This window comes from Lissotriton helveticus, chromosome 1_1 (genome assembly GCF_964261635.1).
Source record: "Lissotriton helveticus chromosome 1_1, aLisHel1.1, whole genome shotgun sequence".
NCBI classification, from domain to species: Eukaryota; Metazoa; Chordata; class Amphibia; order Caudata; family Salamandridae; genus Lissotriton; species Lissotriton helveticus.
In genome coordinates, this window is record NC_136057.1 from 1658979128 (window position 1) to 1658998757 (window position 19630).

A 19630-nucleotide genomic window follows, 5' to 3' on the forward strand; every position below is an offset into this window, starting at 1 on the left:
TGTGCTTCACAAAGAACTCCACTGTTTCTTTTAGTTCATCTGCTAACGTGCTTTGGTTTTTTTTGTCCCTGATCTGAGGAATTATCTGTATTCATTGTGATGTGTGAAGTGGTTCAATGACCCTCCCTTTCCCGTCTTTTGTCCACTAGCCTGTACTCCTTTTAGTACAGGTGCCACAGCAATGCCAACTACCTTTTCAGATGGACTCCAATGACCACCAAATCCCCATCTGGCTTGACAAAAATCGAGGAGTCTGGAATACAACAGTAAGTGCTTAGATGATCTACTGCTATGAATTCTAAAGAACATTCTCTGCTACACCAGAGCCAAACTTCTTGTCCTTTCAATAAAAATACTAGCTTAGGACCTTTACAAGACATGCCACAAAAACGTAATATTCTGACATAGATCTTCCATTTGAGCCACAGGTTAATGCTGTGGTCTAAAAAGTTCTATGAGAATGATTTACTGATGGGCTGCAAAGGCTTCAAAGCGGTGTCACAGGGATGCGTTACACTCTGCAGAAACATAACAATGTGAAAAAGTCCTCAAAGTGATGGAAATTCATGCATTTGCTCACTTTGTAGTCCAGCACTAATATCAAAACACTCTACTCCTTGTGCAACGTTAACAGAGCAACGATGAAGGGGACCATTGTTTTCCTGTGACTTTCTACTCCATAACCAGTATCCTACACTTTTCCACCTCACAACTATACCGTTAATATGTTTTCAAGAGATAAAGTCACAAAGACGTCTGTCGTCGAGAGTCCTAGGGTCTCACACTCTGGAAAACTGTGGACCCATCCCTAATGCAGAAGTGAACCAATTTTTCCGCTCTACACTTAAAATATAGCTGTCCAGGGTTATCATTCATCTCAAGTCATAGCATCAAAGACAGCAATCGATGAATGCTTAGTAGAGTATTTATAAAACAGTTTTTGTAACTTCCTCTGTAATTTCTTTACTCTTTCATAAATTATCATTCTATGTCTAACTTCTTCAACTATAGGTCTCCCTAATAATCTATCACCGATCCAGAAGGCTGCCATGGCAAAATCTTACATTTCAAAATGTAATTTGGTTTATCTATGAGATAATTCCATTTAAACTATCATCCAGTACTTTGCACCATGTAAAACACATGAATTTAGAAAGCTTGAACAAATATTCTCTCCCCAGGATGCTCAGGATTGATGCAGGGAACAAAGATGCATCTCTAAAGTCCAATCGGTGCTCCTTTTTAGGTCTCGGCTAGGCAGCGCGCATGCGTTGCATAGGAGACCTTTAGCCGTCGTGCAGTTCTTTTTCAAAGCACATACTCGTGCTTGTGGCAGCATATGTGGGAGGGCGCAGCAGCATGCCACAAGCACGAATTTGAGCTTTGAAAAAGAGCAGCCTGCTCTGGCCAAAGCACGTGCACCTCTCGCGGGTGCACCCCTCCGCCTCTCTCTCCCGCTGCAGCCTGAATAAACTTTCAGCGCGAGGCGCACGCTTGTTCTTTTAAAGACGCTCCCTCTCCACTCCACGTCGGGCATGTACATTTAACAATGGAGGTTGAACGCTTTTCTTCTCTTCCGCACAACTCTTTTTTTCAATATTCATGTTTTTTCGAAGCAGTGCGGCACACCGCGCATCAGCTTCAACAATGGGGGCGGCTTCTTTTATGTCTAGCCCCACACAGCACTACCTCTTCAAAAAAGAAACTGTGTGTGAAATTACGCACGAAAGGGTGCCAAAAGAGTTTGTTTTGGAATCGTGAGCTTTAGCTCATCACCCAACCTTGCTAACAAGCTAAGTTTATTTTTAAGAGATATAAATGCAGTTTAAAATCAATTAAAACAGGAGCCAATGTATCGGTTTTTAATATTAAATAAAGCTTTTGTTGCGATCAGTCACAACAAAAAGATATTTCTGTCTCATAAAACATGCAACTCACCTAACCAAAAAGTAATTAAAACAATGAAGTAATAGCAGAGTGCGAGTACCAATAAAGCACGGTTACTCATAGTACTGCCCATGGGCCGCCAGCGGCCCGGCAAGCCTTCCTTGGCGGCCTGTGGACCTTGAAGACATCGTACCTGTGTTTTAAAAATTTTTTTTAAGAGTTTCGCAAACAATGCCGGTTGCAGCAGCACGGACTCCAAGAGACTCTGCTCTGTGGGGGCCAGGCGATTCCAGCCATTGTCAGAGGGGAGCTGCAGGGGCGCTAAGAAGAGGTGAAATACATCAAAGCCTTGTTAACCAGCGAATGGTCTTTTAAAGACCTGTGAAGTACTCGGTGCAGCTGTGTGTGTGCCTGGGAAGCTGTCTCAACCTGGGCTGACACACATACATGCTGGTGAGGTGACAGAGGGAGGGAGAGGGGGAGGGAGGGAGAGGAAGAGGGAGAAGGAGACAGAGGGAGAAGGAGACAGAGAGAGGGAGGGAGACAGAGGGAGGGAGAGGGAGACAGAGAGGGAGACAGGGAGTCAGACAGAGGGAGACGGAGGGAGACAGAGACAGACAGAGGGAGACAGATTCAGACAGAGGGAGACAGAGGGAGAGGGAGGGAGACAGAAAGAGGAAGGGAGACAAAGGGACAGAGACAGAGGGCGACAGACAGAGGGAGGGAGACAGAGGTAGGGATGGAGACAGAGGTAGAGGGAGACAGAGAGGGAGGGAGACAGAGAGGGAGGGAGACAGAGTGGGAGGGAGACAGAGAGAGAGGGAGACAGAGAGAGAGAGACAGCCAGAGGGAGGGAGACAGAGGGAGGGAGACAGACAGAGGGAGGAGGGTGACAGAGGGAGACAGACAGAGGGAGGAGGGCGACAGAGGGAGATAGACAGAGGGAGGAGAGTGACAGAGGGAGGGAGACAGAGGGAGACAGACAGATGGAGACAGATAGAGGGAGACAGATGGAGGGAGACAGATGGAGGGAGACAGACGGAGGGAGACAGACGGAGACAGACAGAGGGAGACAGACGGAGGGTGAGAGAGGATGGGAGACAGAGGGTAAGAGAGGATGGGAGACAGAGAGAGAGAGCGAGGGAGACAGAGAGAGAGGGAGACAGTCAGAGTGAGTGAGACAGAGGGAGACAGAGAGAGGGTGGGAGAGGGTGAGAGAGAGAGAGAGAGATAGAGAGAGGGAGGGAGACAGAGAGAGAGAGAGAGAGAGAGAGGGGCGAGAGAGAGAATTAAATGTGTGTATGCCAGGTCTGATGGCTCAGTGGACGAAGGCGTCCGCTGCAGGGACCTGTATTCAACCTCATGGTCACGTTTTTTTTTTTGCTCTAGCCCCGTCTCCCTCCCCCTCTGTCCCTGCCCCCACCCGTGCGGCCCTCGGTCACAAACCACACTGTAAAGTTGGCCCCCCGAGAGAAAGTTTGTGAGTACCCATGCAAGAAAGGAACCTGGTTTCTTATAGCTATAATCCCCTTTCTTTTTCAATAACTCCTCTCTTTGGATTGGCTTTATTAAACGAATGGCACTGCCCAGAGAGATATGTTCTTGTTGCAGTCTATTCCGCTCCCCAGGTAGATAAGATGAGTAAACAGACGTGAGTTACCAGAGGCGTCCACCCCGAGAGCTTATAAATGAAGGGGGCTCAACCTAATATATCTTTCCAGTCATCGTATAGTAGCTATAGTCACGCTACTGCGCATTCTACACCATGCTTCACATTGACAACATCACATAGGTAATATCAAGGGCAAAGTGCATTAAAAAGTATGAAACGTGAGCCTGACTGCAGTGGGGCGGGTCAAAAACCTGACTGAAATGAGGAAAATATTTTGTTGTTTTTCACATTCAGGTAACTGCACAAATTATAATGCATACACCTTAAATTAAATACAAATCACATTAAACCAGTTGTCACAAAAAGTTTAATTTAAGAATCGTCCATGCATCCCATCGATGGCCCAGATTACCCTTCCAGTTGAATCAACACAGAAGCTATGGCAACAATCTCAGTGTCGTGTACCAAGCGCCGCAGCCCCGGAGGCGGAGTCAGCACTTCGGTGTCTTATATTGCTGAGCACTGCAAATAACCCCAGGGGTCAGACTAAACTCTAAATTATTAACCATAATTAGCTCAAATAGCAACCATTAGCACCACCTGGTTAGCTGCTCGCTTTGTTAGAACACAAGCATTATTCTATTAAATACTGCTCGTGACTTTTTTTGCCCTCCCTTGCACATCGCTAGTAAAAATGCAGGTTGAGCCGCTCACAGCCACTGCATCCTTCACAGTGCCCAGGCCAGAACTCTTATAATACAATCAACAAATTAAATTCTACGCAACTCATTTGGTCACGTTTTATCTAATAAAAAATCTATACAGGAAAAACATGCCAAATAATCCCTCCACTGCAAACAAAAAAAAACATAGTTAAAAAACATAATTAAGTACAATGCCAAAAGCTCTAACTTTCACAAATGCGAGACTGATTTCATTGCAAATGCTTGTTTTAGCTTTGACTTTCCAATGACTTTTCAAACCATATGCTACATTAAAGTGAGATAAGGGAGAACGCTGTGCTGGATGAACGTGTCACCTTTGTAGTTGGTTAGTTAGAATGCATCTGATGTTTTAATTGGCTGTGCTTTTCATGAGACATTCAATTTGAACAGAAAGCATTGCTGACATGCATTTGCTGTGATAGCTTATGTGTGTTTCAGAGCAGTGATGCAGGATAGGCTCCTGGGAAAAAGTGTACCTCATACCCCTTCAGAAAACTGCGTTACATGAGACATATTTTTGCAAAAGCTGATCCAATTAAATGCCAAATTGTCGATCTTAAGACATACTTTTTTGATCGGGCCGGGGGCACCAGCAAGAAGAGAGAAACAGTTAACTGTGTTTTGTAACTGCTGTTTCAATTTCGGGCATATTCAATCTTTTAAAACAGTAAAACAATACAAGCTAATGTTGTTAACATCATAAAAATATTTTGTACTTAAATTTCATCTACACCAGTGTGTATTTGTGCACATGCACGCACACAAGCATATATGAGTAGATATATTTTATATGATTCGTTTTAATGTTGCTTTAACCCATTTTATGACTAAAAGTTTGCACTTCATTTTCAATAGGTTTATTTTAAATAGGATTAGGAGCATGGAAGACACCGGAGTTTCAGCATGTCTTGAAGATTTGGCGCTTCCATACTGATCTTGCCCGATAAGCTATGTCTGTATTAATTTAAGTTAAATTACTTCAGCCTCAAGATTCCTTTTAGGTCAGCACCACAATTTAACAATGCAAGAGGCTCATTTTTTTCCCAAAGGGCAGCAAATACACCTGTCGTACTATTGCTTCCTTTCATGATGGAAATCATGCATTATTGCTGCTGCTGAAAAGCACTGGAGAGAAAAACAGGATTAAAGAAACCTGTAGCAAAGCTTGATAAATAATATGTGTGCTTTCTGTCTGAATACCGTTCCAAGAAGTATACAAAAGTGCATAATTTAGAAAGGAACCCTCGGGTAGGAAGTTGCAGATGCTAGGTCCTGCCACGGTCTGAAAAAAGATAAAAGGGCATTTTTTTTAAAACAAGCATTGGCAATGGTAATATGTCTGGCCTATGAATGCACTGTCAAGTCAAACCTAAAAATCCATGAGCATGACTGCATTGCTCCCATCTGTGCTGCTGCCTGAGAGAAACGCCATAAATTATGTTATTATGTAAGCCACTTCAATACCATTTCAATGGCATGTGTGTGCCTCTTAAGTTCAACCTCAGGCAGTTTTATAAATAAGCAAGATGATGACAGCTGTTTGAAGGGCAAGTACTTATTTTGTTGAAGCAGACAACTTCTGCACAGTCAAAACAGATACTACTGGCTTCCAACATTTTGGCGGACCCAAAGCCACTTCCTGGTACTTCTCACATAATTTGTCTGGAGACAACTGCGCTGTCAAGCCAGCCCATAAACAGCATGGGATGGGGAGAGCCTTGAGAGCAATGGTGGAGTGGACGGCACGTTGGGACTCTGCAAGTAAATCCTGCAAGGAGTAGGTGGGGAAGCAATGGAGGAGCTGGGTGTGGTTATAATTACAAACACCCACTCTCCCAAACAATCTCAGTAGGATGGGGAGGGACAGGGGAAGAAACGGATAGGCTTGGCAGTATAAAGCAACACAGAGTGCAGAGATACGGGGAAGAAAACATCACATGGGGAAATACATGCCCTCCCCCTGAGTGGCTGAGCGAAAAAAGAAAAAGTAGTTCCCTGATGTAGTGCCATGGAAGGTGTGGTGTTGGGCCTGAGGTCAACACTACATGAATGGTAGAAACAGACACCATGCGAGATAGTTAGATAACTGGCCTCGAGCACTTGCACCCAGGTCCTTTTAATGATGGGGCCACGTCACTCGTGGCACCCGTGATGGATGGGTGTGGGGGTGCAGTATGTTCAGCCCTCAAGGGAGTGACTGGGATGACAGCTTCCTGCGGGACACTAGAAGGTGTCTCGCAGGACATTACATTCCTCCCTAACTTTATTGAGGAACAAACAAAGTGTTAGTCCAACCTGTGGGGATAATACAAAAGTTAAATAGACACCACAGGGCCCATCAGTCTCTCGAGTCAGGTGGCCGGGCGACATCAGACGTGGGCTGGTGACTTTGCTTGCTGCAGAACTTTCTCGGCAGGCACCCGTAGTTTAACCAGGGGGGTTCAGGACACAACCGCTGGCTCGGAGACGTCCGCTGCATACCGTCAGTTCACTGATGATGACATGTCTTGCTGTCTTGCACGGCTTCCACTTTGCTGACGTCGGTGATGGTCTGTGGTGAGTTCTAAACAGTTCCTTTTAGTGGGTTGCATCGTGAACATGGATGGAGTCCCAAGTGAGAATTCACAGAGGTGTTGCTGGACCGACTGCCCCTGTTGAACTGCTTGGCTGTGACCGGTAACTTGTCAGTGAGGCAATGTCTCTTCTCGCTCTCCTTCTGGGGAGGCCTGTTGTCGGGGTTGCTGCGGGACTTTAGGAGGGCTGCGCTGGGGGCCGCTTGTGTGCCATCTGGGGGCAGCTGCATGACTGCCGAGGAGCCGTTACTTAGTCGCCTGCACAACCCTAATGGGTGGATGAGTCTTGGCCAAGGCTTGCACTCGCTGCCACGGTTCCGGTGTAGGCCAGGTTCCCAGGTAGCTTCTGATTTCGTCAGTCAGCAGGCGTGGCAACAGTGTAGAACTCCAGTCCACTGGTGCTCTGGTAGTGGTGTTTCACGCAGGTGCTGAGGGCTGACGTGATGGCGGTTGCCAGCCATGTGGTGAGTCGGAATGACAGGTGGTGGTAACTTGCTGGGAGAGTTAGGATGTCAGGAGGTACTTAGCAGCCCGGTGTCTCCGTCTTGTTGAGGTTGATCTTCGGTGGCGGCTTGGCACGTAGATTGCCTGTTTTGAGGCCACTGCCGACTCCATCTTGAGGCGGTATGAAGGCGGGCACTCACAGCTGATCTTCACCCGTGGCATCTGCGGACAGGAGCAGGGATGCCGACTTAGACTGCTGACGCTCGGGGATGGACGGTCGCCTGGGGAAGCGTTGGGATGAGACGCGGTCTGCGCTTTCTGCGGCTTATGTTCGGTTCATCCGTGAGGCTGACCCTGGGACGTCGGTCAACCTTGGTGGCTGTCTGGTATGTCAGGGAGTGCTCTTGGCTTTCTGTGAGTCCTTAGTCTTCTCCCTTTGTTGGTCTGTTCAGCTCACCTGTGTTCATCTGGTTTTCGGGGTGACAGGGCTGTCACTCTCTTCTGTTCTTCGAGGGCGTTGCGCTTGGACCTCGAGGTGGCGCTGTCATGGCACTGGCCTCTGCCTTCGCTCCAGCGCCCTCCTTGCATGCTGGGCGACGTGACGTCCGGTCGCGTGTCGCTGGTTGTTGGAGCGCATATAGATGTGGCGGCCTGCCACGTGGGGTGTGCGACTCCTCTCTTGCCAATCTTGGGTCGCGGCCGACTCCGTCTTGAAGCAGTGTGAGGGAGGACACAGTGTGCAGTCTTCGGCCTTCTGCGGGGCCTCGCTGTGGAGACGTGGGTGCTCTCCTACCTGCGTTTAGCAGTGCTTCTTTGTTGAGATGTCTCCTGGGTGCTTGTCTGTGCAGTCAGGTTCACTGGTGCGGCTTTCTGCGCGCTTCTGGCTTTGCATGCTCTTTGCGTGCTGTCTCGTTCTTGGACGCTGTCTTCTGGCACTTGGGGTGCCTGTGGTGTGGTTGGTGGTTGTGCCTGTTCGCCAGTAGGGGCGGGTGACGCAACCTCTTCACTGGCGGTGGAGTTGGGCAGCCACGTGTGGTGCGTGCTCTGCACCAGTCTTTCTTGTCCTGTTGCTGGGGGAGCTTCCCTCGAGACGTCGCTGTCTTAGCTATTCGTTCACTCTTGCTAGTGGTGACTGTCCATGTGTAACTCTGAGTTTCTTGAAGCTCTTTAGGGGTTTGTCAGCCTCTCCCCGTGTTTTGCAGAGGTGGCAGGCAGTGCTCTTGCTTGTAGGATGCTGGTTTGAGCAGGCGCAGCTTGGGGCACCATGGGGGCTCTTGAGTGTGGCAGTTCCCTGGAGGCTTTGCTGTCTTCACAGGCGTCCTGGCTGTCCTCCCTTGCAGGGTGCAGAGGGCCACTCTATGAGCATTCTTCTCTGAGGGCACGTCTTGCTGTGCCTGGTGCAGTCCGTCTCAGCCAGTGGGCGTGAGCAGGCCGTCTTCCACTTGGTGGCGGTGTGCTCTCTTGGATCTATTGGCTGGTGTTCCCGGTTATGCACTGCCTTTCTGTAGGGTGTCGTGCAGCTACGCTTGTCGCAGGTCTGCAGCCATCGGTTGCGGTGGGCAATCAGGGTGTTGGATTCCTCTTTGGATGCGTCTTGTGGATCCTCTTGCAATGATCCCTTTGCAAACCACTTTTGCTGATCCTGCCGCTTCTGGCAGGGTAGTGGGGTGTCCGGGCCTCTCCTTCGGTCTATAGTGACGCTTGGGCTGATGGTCGCGGGTTACAGCTGGCTGCCTGCTCTGGCCAGGTAGTACGTCTTTTCCTCAGCACCTTACTTCTGGGGTTCCGCCAGGTGGTGCTGTTGTCGTTTTCTGGGATTCGCACATACGGCTGCTGCAGCAGCCAGTTCGCAGGCACCGTAGAGGGTAGAGGTCCTGGTGTGCTGTGTGTGGCTACTAGATGGCACAGGTCCTTTTCACTGGGGCACTGACAGCCTTTCTCCTGTTACATGCTGAGTCGCCTCCAGGTGCTTATGGATGTGAGTGTTGCAGTAGTTCCTGTGGTGACCTGCTGGTGGCGAGGTAGGGGTTCTCTTTCTCTTCTCCAGGTAGGTGGGTGGGCAGCAGCCTGCTGAAAGGCTGCTGACAGAGTGGGAGGCAGCCGTTTATTTTCTTTGTTTTGGGCGCAGAACCTCTCACTGGCCAGCAGGTGGCAGCCGTTTTAAAAAACGGCCTGGAGACAGACGGGACCAATACTGTGTAGAGAAAGGCCCACTCCCTCAGATGGGGACACGAGGTGCTGGCTGGTTCCTCTTTCACGGGGCAGGGTGCAGCTGCAGACAGGAGGCCGTGGCTGCAAGGACGTCCCGTGCATGAGACGGTGCTCAGCATACTCTATGCTGGGGGCAGTTGTCTATGGGTGGCCCATCGTGTGCAGCAGGGTCTGATGGCGGTCTCACGATGTTGTGCTGGGTCAGGGCGCATCCGTTGTCTGCGCTCCTTCTTCCCTCACTTGTGATTTTATTTCTTGTGCAGACGTGCCTCTGCTTGCGATCTTCGAGCCAGGGTGATGTTCAGCAAGGAGGCCGCTAGGTGGCGCTGCAGCGCTGCTCATAGCCTTAGGCAGCTGTCTTGAAACAGGCCTCGCAGGACACCGGAACGAACTTAGGTGTGGCGCTGCGAACAGTTGTCAGGCCTGTGCAGCCGGTCTTTGGGTCGGAGCAGCTTCCTTGATGCCATGTTTAATTTCGCCCCCACAGGTCTCACAGGAGCAGATGCAGGAAGGTTAGTGCCAGGCGGGTGCCCATCTTTCCTTGCCTGTTCCAAGGTAAGTACAGCTAAGTGACATGGGGTACTGCATTACTCTTTCCCGGCAAGGGAGGGGGGGAAGCGTCCTCGGGCTTGGACACTATTACGCAGCACTCTGCTCGGTGTCTGCAGGCTTTCGCTCTCCGCTCAGTGCGAGGGCCACTTCGAGCTCGTGGTGACGGAGTACCTTGCTCTTGACACGGTACAAAGCGGGGATCCAGGCACCCCGGGCGCTTTCTACCTTGTGGCAGTGCTTCTTCTGTTACGCCACTTGGTGCCCAGGAGGGCCGCAGTGACTCTTTTCGTCGTTGCAGTGGGTTGGGCCCGTTCAACACACCCACACAAGTGCTGCAGGGGGCGGACTTGAGGGCATGGTCTGACAGCGCGGGGCCGGGCCGCTGGCTTCACAAAACTGGCCAATGCCTCAGGCTAGCCAGGTGAGAGCCAGTGAGGGGGGGTACCTCAGCAGGCTGTACAGCACCCCGTTCAGAAATAGAAGGAGGAATCTGCCTGTCGCCCGACAGCGGGGTTCGTAGGGCCTCTCGATTGTGGCATTAACAGCTTGCGTGGTCGCGGGCGCATTGCTGGCATAGCAGGGGGCTCTCGCTCTCACTGGAATCGATGTTGCTGAGCTGTGATTGGTGCCTTATGAGGAGTGCAGTTCCCTTCCTATGTCTGCTGGAACCGATGGGCAACACGGTGGGGGATTTCGCATCTTCTTGCTTACTTCCTCCCCCTGAGGAACGACGGAGTATCTTGCAGCGGGCATGCGGGTCAGACCCGCCTCGTCGCCATTGTGGTGTTGGGCCTCAGGCCCACATTACATGAATGGTAGGCACAGACACCATGCGAGATAGTTAGATAACTGCCCTCGAGCACGTGCAACATGGGCCCTTTTATTGACGGGGCACATCACTCGTGGCACCCGTGATGGATTGGTGTGGGGGTGCAGTGTGTCCAGCCCTCGCGGGAGTGGCTGGGATGACAGCTTCCTGCGGGGCACTAAAATGTGTCTTGCAGTACATTACAGAAGGATACAAGGCAACCATTCAAAAGAATGATAAAGAACCTATGCTGCAGGTCAGGAACAAATACAGAAAAGGGCAGGAAATGTATCAAAAGCAAACAAAATTAACAAAAAAGCTAACCAATTATAAGCATGGGGCTGATCCCTAAGGTACGCATTAGGCTATCGTCAAGATGCGAGACCTCAAAACAAGCCAAATGGCTCACGAGAAAAATAGGTGTATTATTTTCATATTATTTTTATCATACATTCATTCATCAACATTCATAAATCCCTTAATCAACCCTCCCATATAAAGTATATTCATGGATATTGTATCCCTATGCATGGGCTACCTTGTGAAATTTAATGAAAGTTACCTTGTCAGCATTTACTGAATCCTAGATATCTGTTTGAGCTGCCCTCCCAAACAAAGCATACATCTATTTTGTTCCCTGCTTAAGAGCACAAACGTTCATTTGCTCCCCAAGCTCACGCTATAACCCTTTCAGTAAAATATCAGATGAACTAGCAATTGAACATCTTACCTTTGTCTCCCACTTGCTGCTTCACCCACTGCGCCATGGCAGCCACGCTCTCGCCCTTGGTGACATCCAAGTTGATAGTCTGCAGTCTCTGAGAGGTGACTTCCTTTAATTGCTCAGCTCCCTTCCGGGTCAGGCACGCCGCCAGCACGTGCATCCCTCGCTTGTCCAGACAGCGTGCCAGGAGGTTCCCAAAACCGGAGTCACAGCCAGTGATAAAAACATATTTGTCCTGGAGTTTTGGGACGGTCTGCCTCTCCCGAAGCCACCGAAAGACAAAGTACAGCCCCGTCAGAATCGCCAGGTAAAGCCACATCCTGCAAACAAGCAGGTTCATGAATTCTGCTATGTATAGATACTATTTATGCACACAAGCAACACATGTCTGACACACCACTTTTTTGCTCTGAAAAGGCTGTGTTATTTCGATTTTTTAATCATTAGGAACGCATAGAAATAATATTAATCTGTAACTAAGAAACACTTTATAACAGCATGCAAACAGAATGACATCTGTTGCCAATCTGTAAAGACGACACCATCCAAAAGAAGTAAATATCCAGATCTTTAGTAATAAACTGCTGCTCATTCGTCCCTACGTGTTCACCGTGGCCAGGACCTTTGACCTGTTCAAATCCAACAGCCATACAGAACACAGACCAATAGGTTGGAATACTTGGACTCTTAACCTTCCAACCATTAGAGATATAAGGCTGCCGGCTCACATCGTAATCTTTACTAATACACAGATACTACATACCTCCCTTCCTTGGAAAACTCACACATAATTGAAAGACTGCAATACTAAAAATAGTATATAAGAGTTCCCAGTAAATTCCAATTAACATCAATTTACCTAAATATACTAAAACGTATGAAAGATTTGAGGATACATAAAAAAAGACCTATATATATTTTTCAAAAACGACAATCTCTAAACCTAGCAGGTCTAGCAATTTAGTGAAAACTTCAGACACTTTGCTGTGACACAGATAATCTCGCAATCAATAAATCTGGAGTGGAAAATTTTGAACTACTAACTTTTACCATACTAACCACATTTCACTAATGTCCTCACAGCATTCCCACACACTTTCTCAACACAAACTGGATCAATTAACTTTTTTCCTTTCAACATTTCTTCTAAAGAAACACCATCACCAACCCCCTAGACATCCATACCAGCCAGAAAATAGTAGAAGCTTTTCTTCTTCTCAGCAACTCAAAAGGGGAAACATTAGTTGAAGAATGTGGACTGGTCCTATAAAACCACTACATAGCTTTTATGGCTTTTCATTTATCACATTTACACTCAATAGCCAACCACATGTAGTCCCCAATTACTCTATTCATGCGTTTGACCAAGCCATGTTGAAAATTAGTACGGTTTGGTGAACATTATCTGCGCCATCTTGCCTCTTCCCCTGATGCCACACTTTTGTCGTGCGCACCCGCCATTTTAAGATGCCCTGATCAGAGCGAACCCTTTTGCATGCCGCTGGCCCCTGATATAGCCCTTCGCCCTCACTAAGCCTGCACGCTGACCAACCCCCTGCTTGCACCTGCCTTGAATCATAAACCCCTCTTCGGCGCTGCTCTGCCCCAGGCCCTCATCCTGTTCCCAGCGCGACACCTCCCTTCTTCCCTTTCACGATCCCCGGCCCTTAGATGCAAACCCCCCTTTTTTTTCCCCGTGTGCCCGTTTGTCTTCCCCGTTCCCAGGCCGACACCCAGCACTGCCGATACCATTCCTTGCCCCTCCCCGTACAATAGAAAGCTTCCCCCACCAAAGGATCCCCGGGTTGATCAAAGCCCCCACTCCATGAGATCCGATCAAACCCCCCACATTCCGTGAATCGGCGGAATATCCAGCTGCGCGATACTCATCACCTGTTGTGACTAGGGTGGGGACTTCAACTGTAAATGTGTGTGGGAACGGGCCCAAAGGGGAGTTCCGGGAATGTCTTTTCCATACATCAAAGCTTTAACATGAATATGTAATCTGCAATAAAGTCATAAAACAGTGTATAAGAGGCCAGGCCTCAGAAATGTAGCTAGAGCACCTCAGAACGATACCTTCTGCCCGTTTTGTTGTGTTCTCCTCCGGAGAGAATAAAAACCTTGTTTCCTGCCTTCCAGTCTCCAGCGCCTGCCTCTTCATTGATTAAATAACTAGAGGGTCACAGAGGCAATACCGCCGGGCAAATACCGATTGTCCCCGACCCGTCCCAGGTTTAACAATTGGCGCCTAACGTGGGGCCCATCAGCGACTCGTGGATCCAGTGGGAGAGGTCCCGACGACAGAGTGAACGACTGCAACGATCGGGAGAGCTCTTGCCCAATAGACCCTCGTCTGGCAGCCGATCATCCAAACTTCACTAGTTCCGAACAGACCTCTCTCTCGAGTGATCTACGGTCCTGACTGGGAACCATTAGGAGTGCCGTGAGAAATACGAGAAAAAGAGGACGAACGGGCGCTGGATTCGGAAGACAAGAAACTGTCCACATGGTCCGGGTAAGGTCGTGTAATCACGACAAGTTGCGAAATGATTGCTTGATTGTTTGATTGCTTGATTATTTATAAAATACTAGTATTACTCTTTGTTTGACCTATTTGGAGATTCACTGTCTGCACACGGAGAAACAGTAGGCTCCTTCTCTTTTGCAAACGGTGAAGGATAGGTAACGTAACCGTCGCGCCTATCTTTCTCCCCCACTGACTCTATTATTTCTTAACGGTTTTTGGGAGACTCCCCTCTCCCTCACTGATTAAACTGGGTTCTTTAACCCCGAACTACTGTTCACAGATTGTCTTCTGGAGATTCTCTGTCTGCAAACCGGAAACAACAGCTTCCTCTTTGCGGTTAGTGAAAGGGTAGAGGACGCAGACTTTTGCGCCCTACTTACTCTCCCCATTGTCCTTTTTCTATCCTATTTATTTATTTATTAATTGCTTGATTGTTCCGCGCTCTTGGTTACTCTTTTTTATTTTTTGTTCATGAGGTATTCACTGCCTGCAAACAACGTAGAATAGGAATATTCTGTCTAGTCTTTGCACCTAGTGATAAGATAGGCACTGCTGACTTATTAGTCCCTCGTTACGAGCCGTCATGTCTGTCTTCTCCCCATTGATTGATAATTGGTTCAGCCCGGACCGTGTATTAGAGGTGGACCATATAGCTCCACTAGAAGGCACCCCTAATAAGGACATGTTCATAAACTATGGATTAGTTACCATAGCCTATAATAAATTGTGGCACAGGTATACCAAAGAAAGTCAAGACAAACAGTGGCCACTGGCAGGATCCTTTGACCTTGATAAAATAGAAACGTTAGAAATAGCCCTTCGAAATAATAAGACAACGCCTATTATGCTCGACAGTCTCGGTATGTGGCGCAGAGAGGCTATGCAACGACAGAGAAAAGACGAGGACAAACCAAGTAGAGAAATATACCGACAGGACAACCCCAGGACACCGCTACCCACAAGTTATCCCCCGACACTACGCAAAAGACGACCAGACTTAGGGCCAGACCAATGCGCTTTTTGTAGATATGTCGGACACTGGAAAGCCCAATGCCCGACTCTACTGAGCGTGAGTAAAGGCAAAGGGCCGACAGGAACGACAGATCGGCAGTATGAGAAAAAGCGCGAGACAAAGAAGAACCCGACTTACATAGACAGACCAGATAGAACCACCACGTTTGATTATGCCCGATGGCACAGATTTCGCCAGGACAATTTCAGCGGCATGCTCAAGTTCTCCTAGGTCGGGCAACGTCAAGACGGGAACCCAGCCACGCTTTAAGATTCACAAACGGAAAGAGATAATTATGACCAATAACTGTTTGATATTCGTCTTGGATCTTTGTATGTCGTACTTGTACTGTCCCCCCCCCGTCTGAGTTTGTGTGTATGTAATGTACGAATCTGCGTCATCCCTCTACACGTGTTTCCGTGTTACTCAACCTCTGTTAAGCAGAAACTTAGCATAAAAGCAACCTGGAAAGAAAGAAATGGTACAACAAAATCCGTAGACTATTGATGAACTTGAACTTTTAATTTAACACAGCAAACAAGAAATAATAACGGTAAACTGTAGAAAATGAAAGTCAAACAGAACATTTGCCCCCCCCCCCATTCTGGAACCTTCCAAAGTAGGGCAGGGTTACGGCTACGCCCAACCAGCGGCAACCCATATAAGGCGGGCCCCGCTGCCAACTCTTGGTCAGGAAATCTTAACACATGGGGAAGCCGGAGGAGAGGCAGGGGCCAGCGGAATCCAGCCGCAACGGCCCTGGGTAGTTGCCGGTAGTCCCGCCACATGCCTCCTCGGCTCAGCCGCAACGGGCCTGGATAGACTTAAGTAGTCCCGCCACATGTCCAGAGAAGAGCGAGGCACCTCTTCCTTTTCTCCTCCGCAACAGCCGCAGCAGCTCTGGGCGGCGGATGCCCTGTCCATACCCCTGCAGGAATGCGTCCAGGTCGGGCCGGGAGGGAGAGGCGACGCGGACGAGCCTCTCCCACCTCCACCGATAGGAGGTCTCCCAGCCCCCGGCCCAACGCCGAACACCCCCAGTCAGGCGATGGTGCCCATACTTGCACAGCACCGAACACACCATGGTGGCACCCCAGTACTTGCGCAGCACCGAACGTGCAATGGTGGCCATATTTTCGGAACACCGAACCTGCAATGACTGCGCCGATACTCGTGCCGCGCCGAATGCGCGCCACAGGTGGCCATACTTCCACCGCACTGAGCACAAGACTTGGGGAACACCGGATGTGGAGAGACCTTCATGCGGGGCGATGAAAAAGAGCAGCATGGAGTGCACCGGGAGAAGGAGACGGCGCGAACGAGTCTCCCTCGCCCCCCCAGGTGGGGGCATCACAGCTGCACCCCAGCCGAACGTCCCGCTTTCACACAACAGGGACCTCTTCCTTTCACTCCGAAGGATCTCTTCCACTCTTGCAAACTCGACGAGAGTGGCCCCTGTAGGGCCTCAAAATGGCGTCTGGGTCCGTTGGAAGGCGGGCCCCGGCCACTAGAGTAACTTTGACCAGCAATATAACTCGGACATTTGCCCACTGGGGCACGAGCCCCCATCTCCGACAGCATCTCCGCAGCCTTCAAGATCCTACAAAAGTCCCCGGCGGAACCTTCGGCCTCTGCAGGTTTCCGGTAAGGGACGGCTGCCTTGACCGCCAACGAAATAAACATGACATTGCCACTCCTTCTGTTAGCATGAATTCTAGAACTGCCGAAAAGGACTCTGGTCCAAACTGCCAGTAATGGGAAACATTTCCCCCTGATGCTACTTCCGGACTGAGCCGGCCCCGCCCAAAATGGCGCCGGTATCAAGAGGGACTTGCGAACACCTCGTGGTGTTCCTTCGCACTAATATAAACTTGATGTTCTGAGACTTTATATGATCCTTTGTACACTTGGCTAGAAAAGACAAGGAGAGCTCACTCGACGAACAGTATGAAAGGATCCCGTTAAAAATGTTGATTACAAATGTACAATGTATTATATTTTTATAGCTGATGTATAACCTCATCTACAACGCACACATACAGTATGCATATAGGAAATCTGATTGCAACTATTATGATTATGCTTCTAAATTATGAAATAAATGCCCCCGAACCCCCAGCCAATTAATAGACGTTTTAGTTTCCTGCAAATGAATGAATAAAACTTTCCAATGTATTTATTTCCGCAAGACGACACTCCCACTGTACGCGCTTTAACCATTGCCATGCCCGACCAAATACGACTGCACCCTCATCATCCACGTACTGAAATGATTCCGAGAAATAAAGGTTTTCGAAACTATGGACGGGTATTGCATGCTTTATTTTAAAAAAAATGTGGGATCGGTGGGAAAGTTCTTTTCTGTGCACCCTACTCTGCTCTCTCTTTAAGGTTGAAAGAAGATGGTTGCCCAGCCCTGGAGGACGGATCGGATCGACAACACGACACTCTGCCTTCAAAGTACGCGACTGACTCATGAACTCTCGCGTGGAGGAAGACCTTGACTTCCAAGGATGGGTAAAACGAACGGTGTAAATGAGGGAATGTAAAAGGAGAGTGAAATGAAATGATGTAAATGTTATAAAGTACAACGTTCCAAGGTATCAGGGAACGGGGCTGACCCAAGAACCGAAGAACCTTAGAACGCCACAGCGTTGAAGGAGGTTTAAGGATCCCGATAGTGAGATACGTCCTTTGACTAGATACCTCGCACTAGGCACCTCTGGTTTCCTTTTCACGTTCCCCGCACACGACCTATATGGACACACTGCCCCCCCCCCCCCGACTCCAGAAACCATATCCCCGGGGACTCTGCCCCGAGGAGGGAAGACGAGTAAGAGGTGAGTAAAGGACTCTTGAATACATGTATTTAAATATGCGCGAATGCTGTTCCCTCCCCTCCCCCTTTTTTTTTCACTCCCTCTGCAGAGATTACAGCCGAGGTGTGGCGAAGATCTGAAGCCTTGCCATGTCTAATACACGAAGAAGACTAGCGCCGCAAGGTGGTGCCTAAGCACGCCTGCAAGCTACTCACGTATCGAACAAACCCGAAAAATTAGCACGACCCGATAAAAAGTGATCACCCTTAAACCAGACCGGACGAATGAACCCATGTCACGTATGATGCGAAACTATGAGAGAATGTGTGTGTGTGACCGAGGCACTGACCCAACTGGTCGAAGGACCGAGAATGCGAGAAAGTGCGACAAAATGGTACCTCCTCTCTTCTTTCCTTTTCTCAAGGCACGTCCCCTCTACCCTGTCTAATACTCAAACTGCATGATTACAAGATCCTAACGCAGACCCGTGAATGTCCTTTACTGTGTAATGCACTAAATAGCCTTTCTTGAATACACTGCCACCCTCTCTGTTGCACGTGTACTATTTAGCCTGCCGTTGCACTCTCTCTCTCTCTCTCTCTCTCTCTCTCTCTCTCTCTCTCTCTCTCTCTCTCTCTCTCCTTCTATTTTTTTGCACTCCCACTCTTCCGAGCGATTAGCCCCGAAATTGGCAGACTGCCACCCCTAGCGCACCACCTAATTGGCTTCAAATACCGTCAGTATTTGCACAAAAACTTGTCTTTAATACAATCACCCTGAGACCGTGTCATTACCTCTCCTTTTCCGCTAGAAGTCAATGAACCGAGGTTGGGCCGTAAGGGAAAGGACAGGTAAGACGACAGAGGTTCCCTAATCTGGCCCGTAATAAGGGAACTACATGTCAACGGCTCCTATGGTATAAAACAAGGACCTCAGAATACGCGACCCTCCCCGCCCCGAATTGTCGCAATACCCAAACAGGAAAAATGATCACCCCTGTTACATCCCCTGTATCAGCCGCTCCAAACTGGAGTTATGAAACTACCCCTCATTCCCGGTTGTGAGGAATGGGTCGATTTACGCCCTTACCACAAGTTTCTATGTCCCTAGTTGTCTCCCATAAAACCCCTGTCTTTTCTGATTAAGTACTCAGGCCGTGGGAAGCTACGTAGGAACCAGAATGATGTTTTACAAGGTTAAAAGACTAGACCAAAGTGAAGAAGTCGTTGAAATGAACCCTGCCGAAAGTAAAAAAAAAAAAAATAAAAAAAAAATGTGTTTAGTTGAAAAACAGGACGCATTGATAAAAAGAACTGTTTAGCCTATGTTCGTCCCTCAGCAAAATATCTGTTTAGTACCATGTCGATAGCACACAGTACCCTTGGTAAATATAAAGCCCTAGAGAACGGCATAACTTTGTCAAGCCCGTCTTACGAAGGTGGGTCTCCATCAGATAAACTGTCGAAACTGTAATAAATAATTACGAAGGAAAGCCATAATACCTCCAACAGGCCCGTCATCGGTCATTTATATGTTAGTTGTGAACCCTAAAATAACGGACGTTTTCATTTCTATCTGAAGCTGGGAGAGAAATAGACTTTTGTGATTTCCTTCCTCTGCAAATTCTCTAAAGACTGTCTTTTCAAACTCGTTTAAGGGTACGGCTGTCAGGAGAGAGAAGGACCGGATGTGGGAGCACGAGGCCTGACTGCAGACTATGGAACACCTACGAC

At 48.7% G+C, this 19630-nt stretch overlaps 1 protein-coding gene across 4 annotated transcripts in view; it reads right to left on the reverse strand.

Moving 5' to 3' along the window:
* The window catches only part of LOC144830006 (retinol dehydrogenase 7-like), a 441255-nt gene that overhangs the window by 19481 nt on the left and 402144 nt on the right, over positions 1–19630 (reverse strand). For all 4 annotated transcript variants that reach the window (XM_078688875.1, XM_078688877.1, XM_078688874.1 and 1 more), the window contains one exon: positions 11543–11856. In XM_078688875.1, coding sequence (XP_078545001.1) covers positions 11543–11855 — 313 coding nt within the window. In that variant the 5' untranslated portion in view covers position 11856. The remainder of the gene's footprint in view (positions 1–11542; positions 11857–19630) is intronic.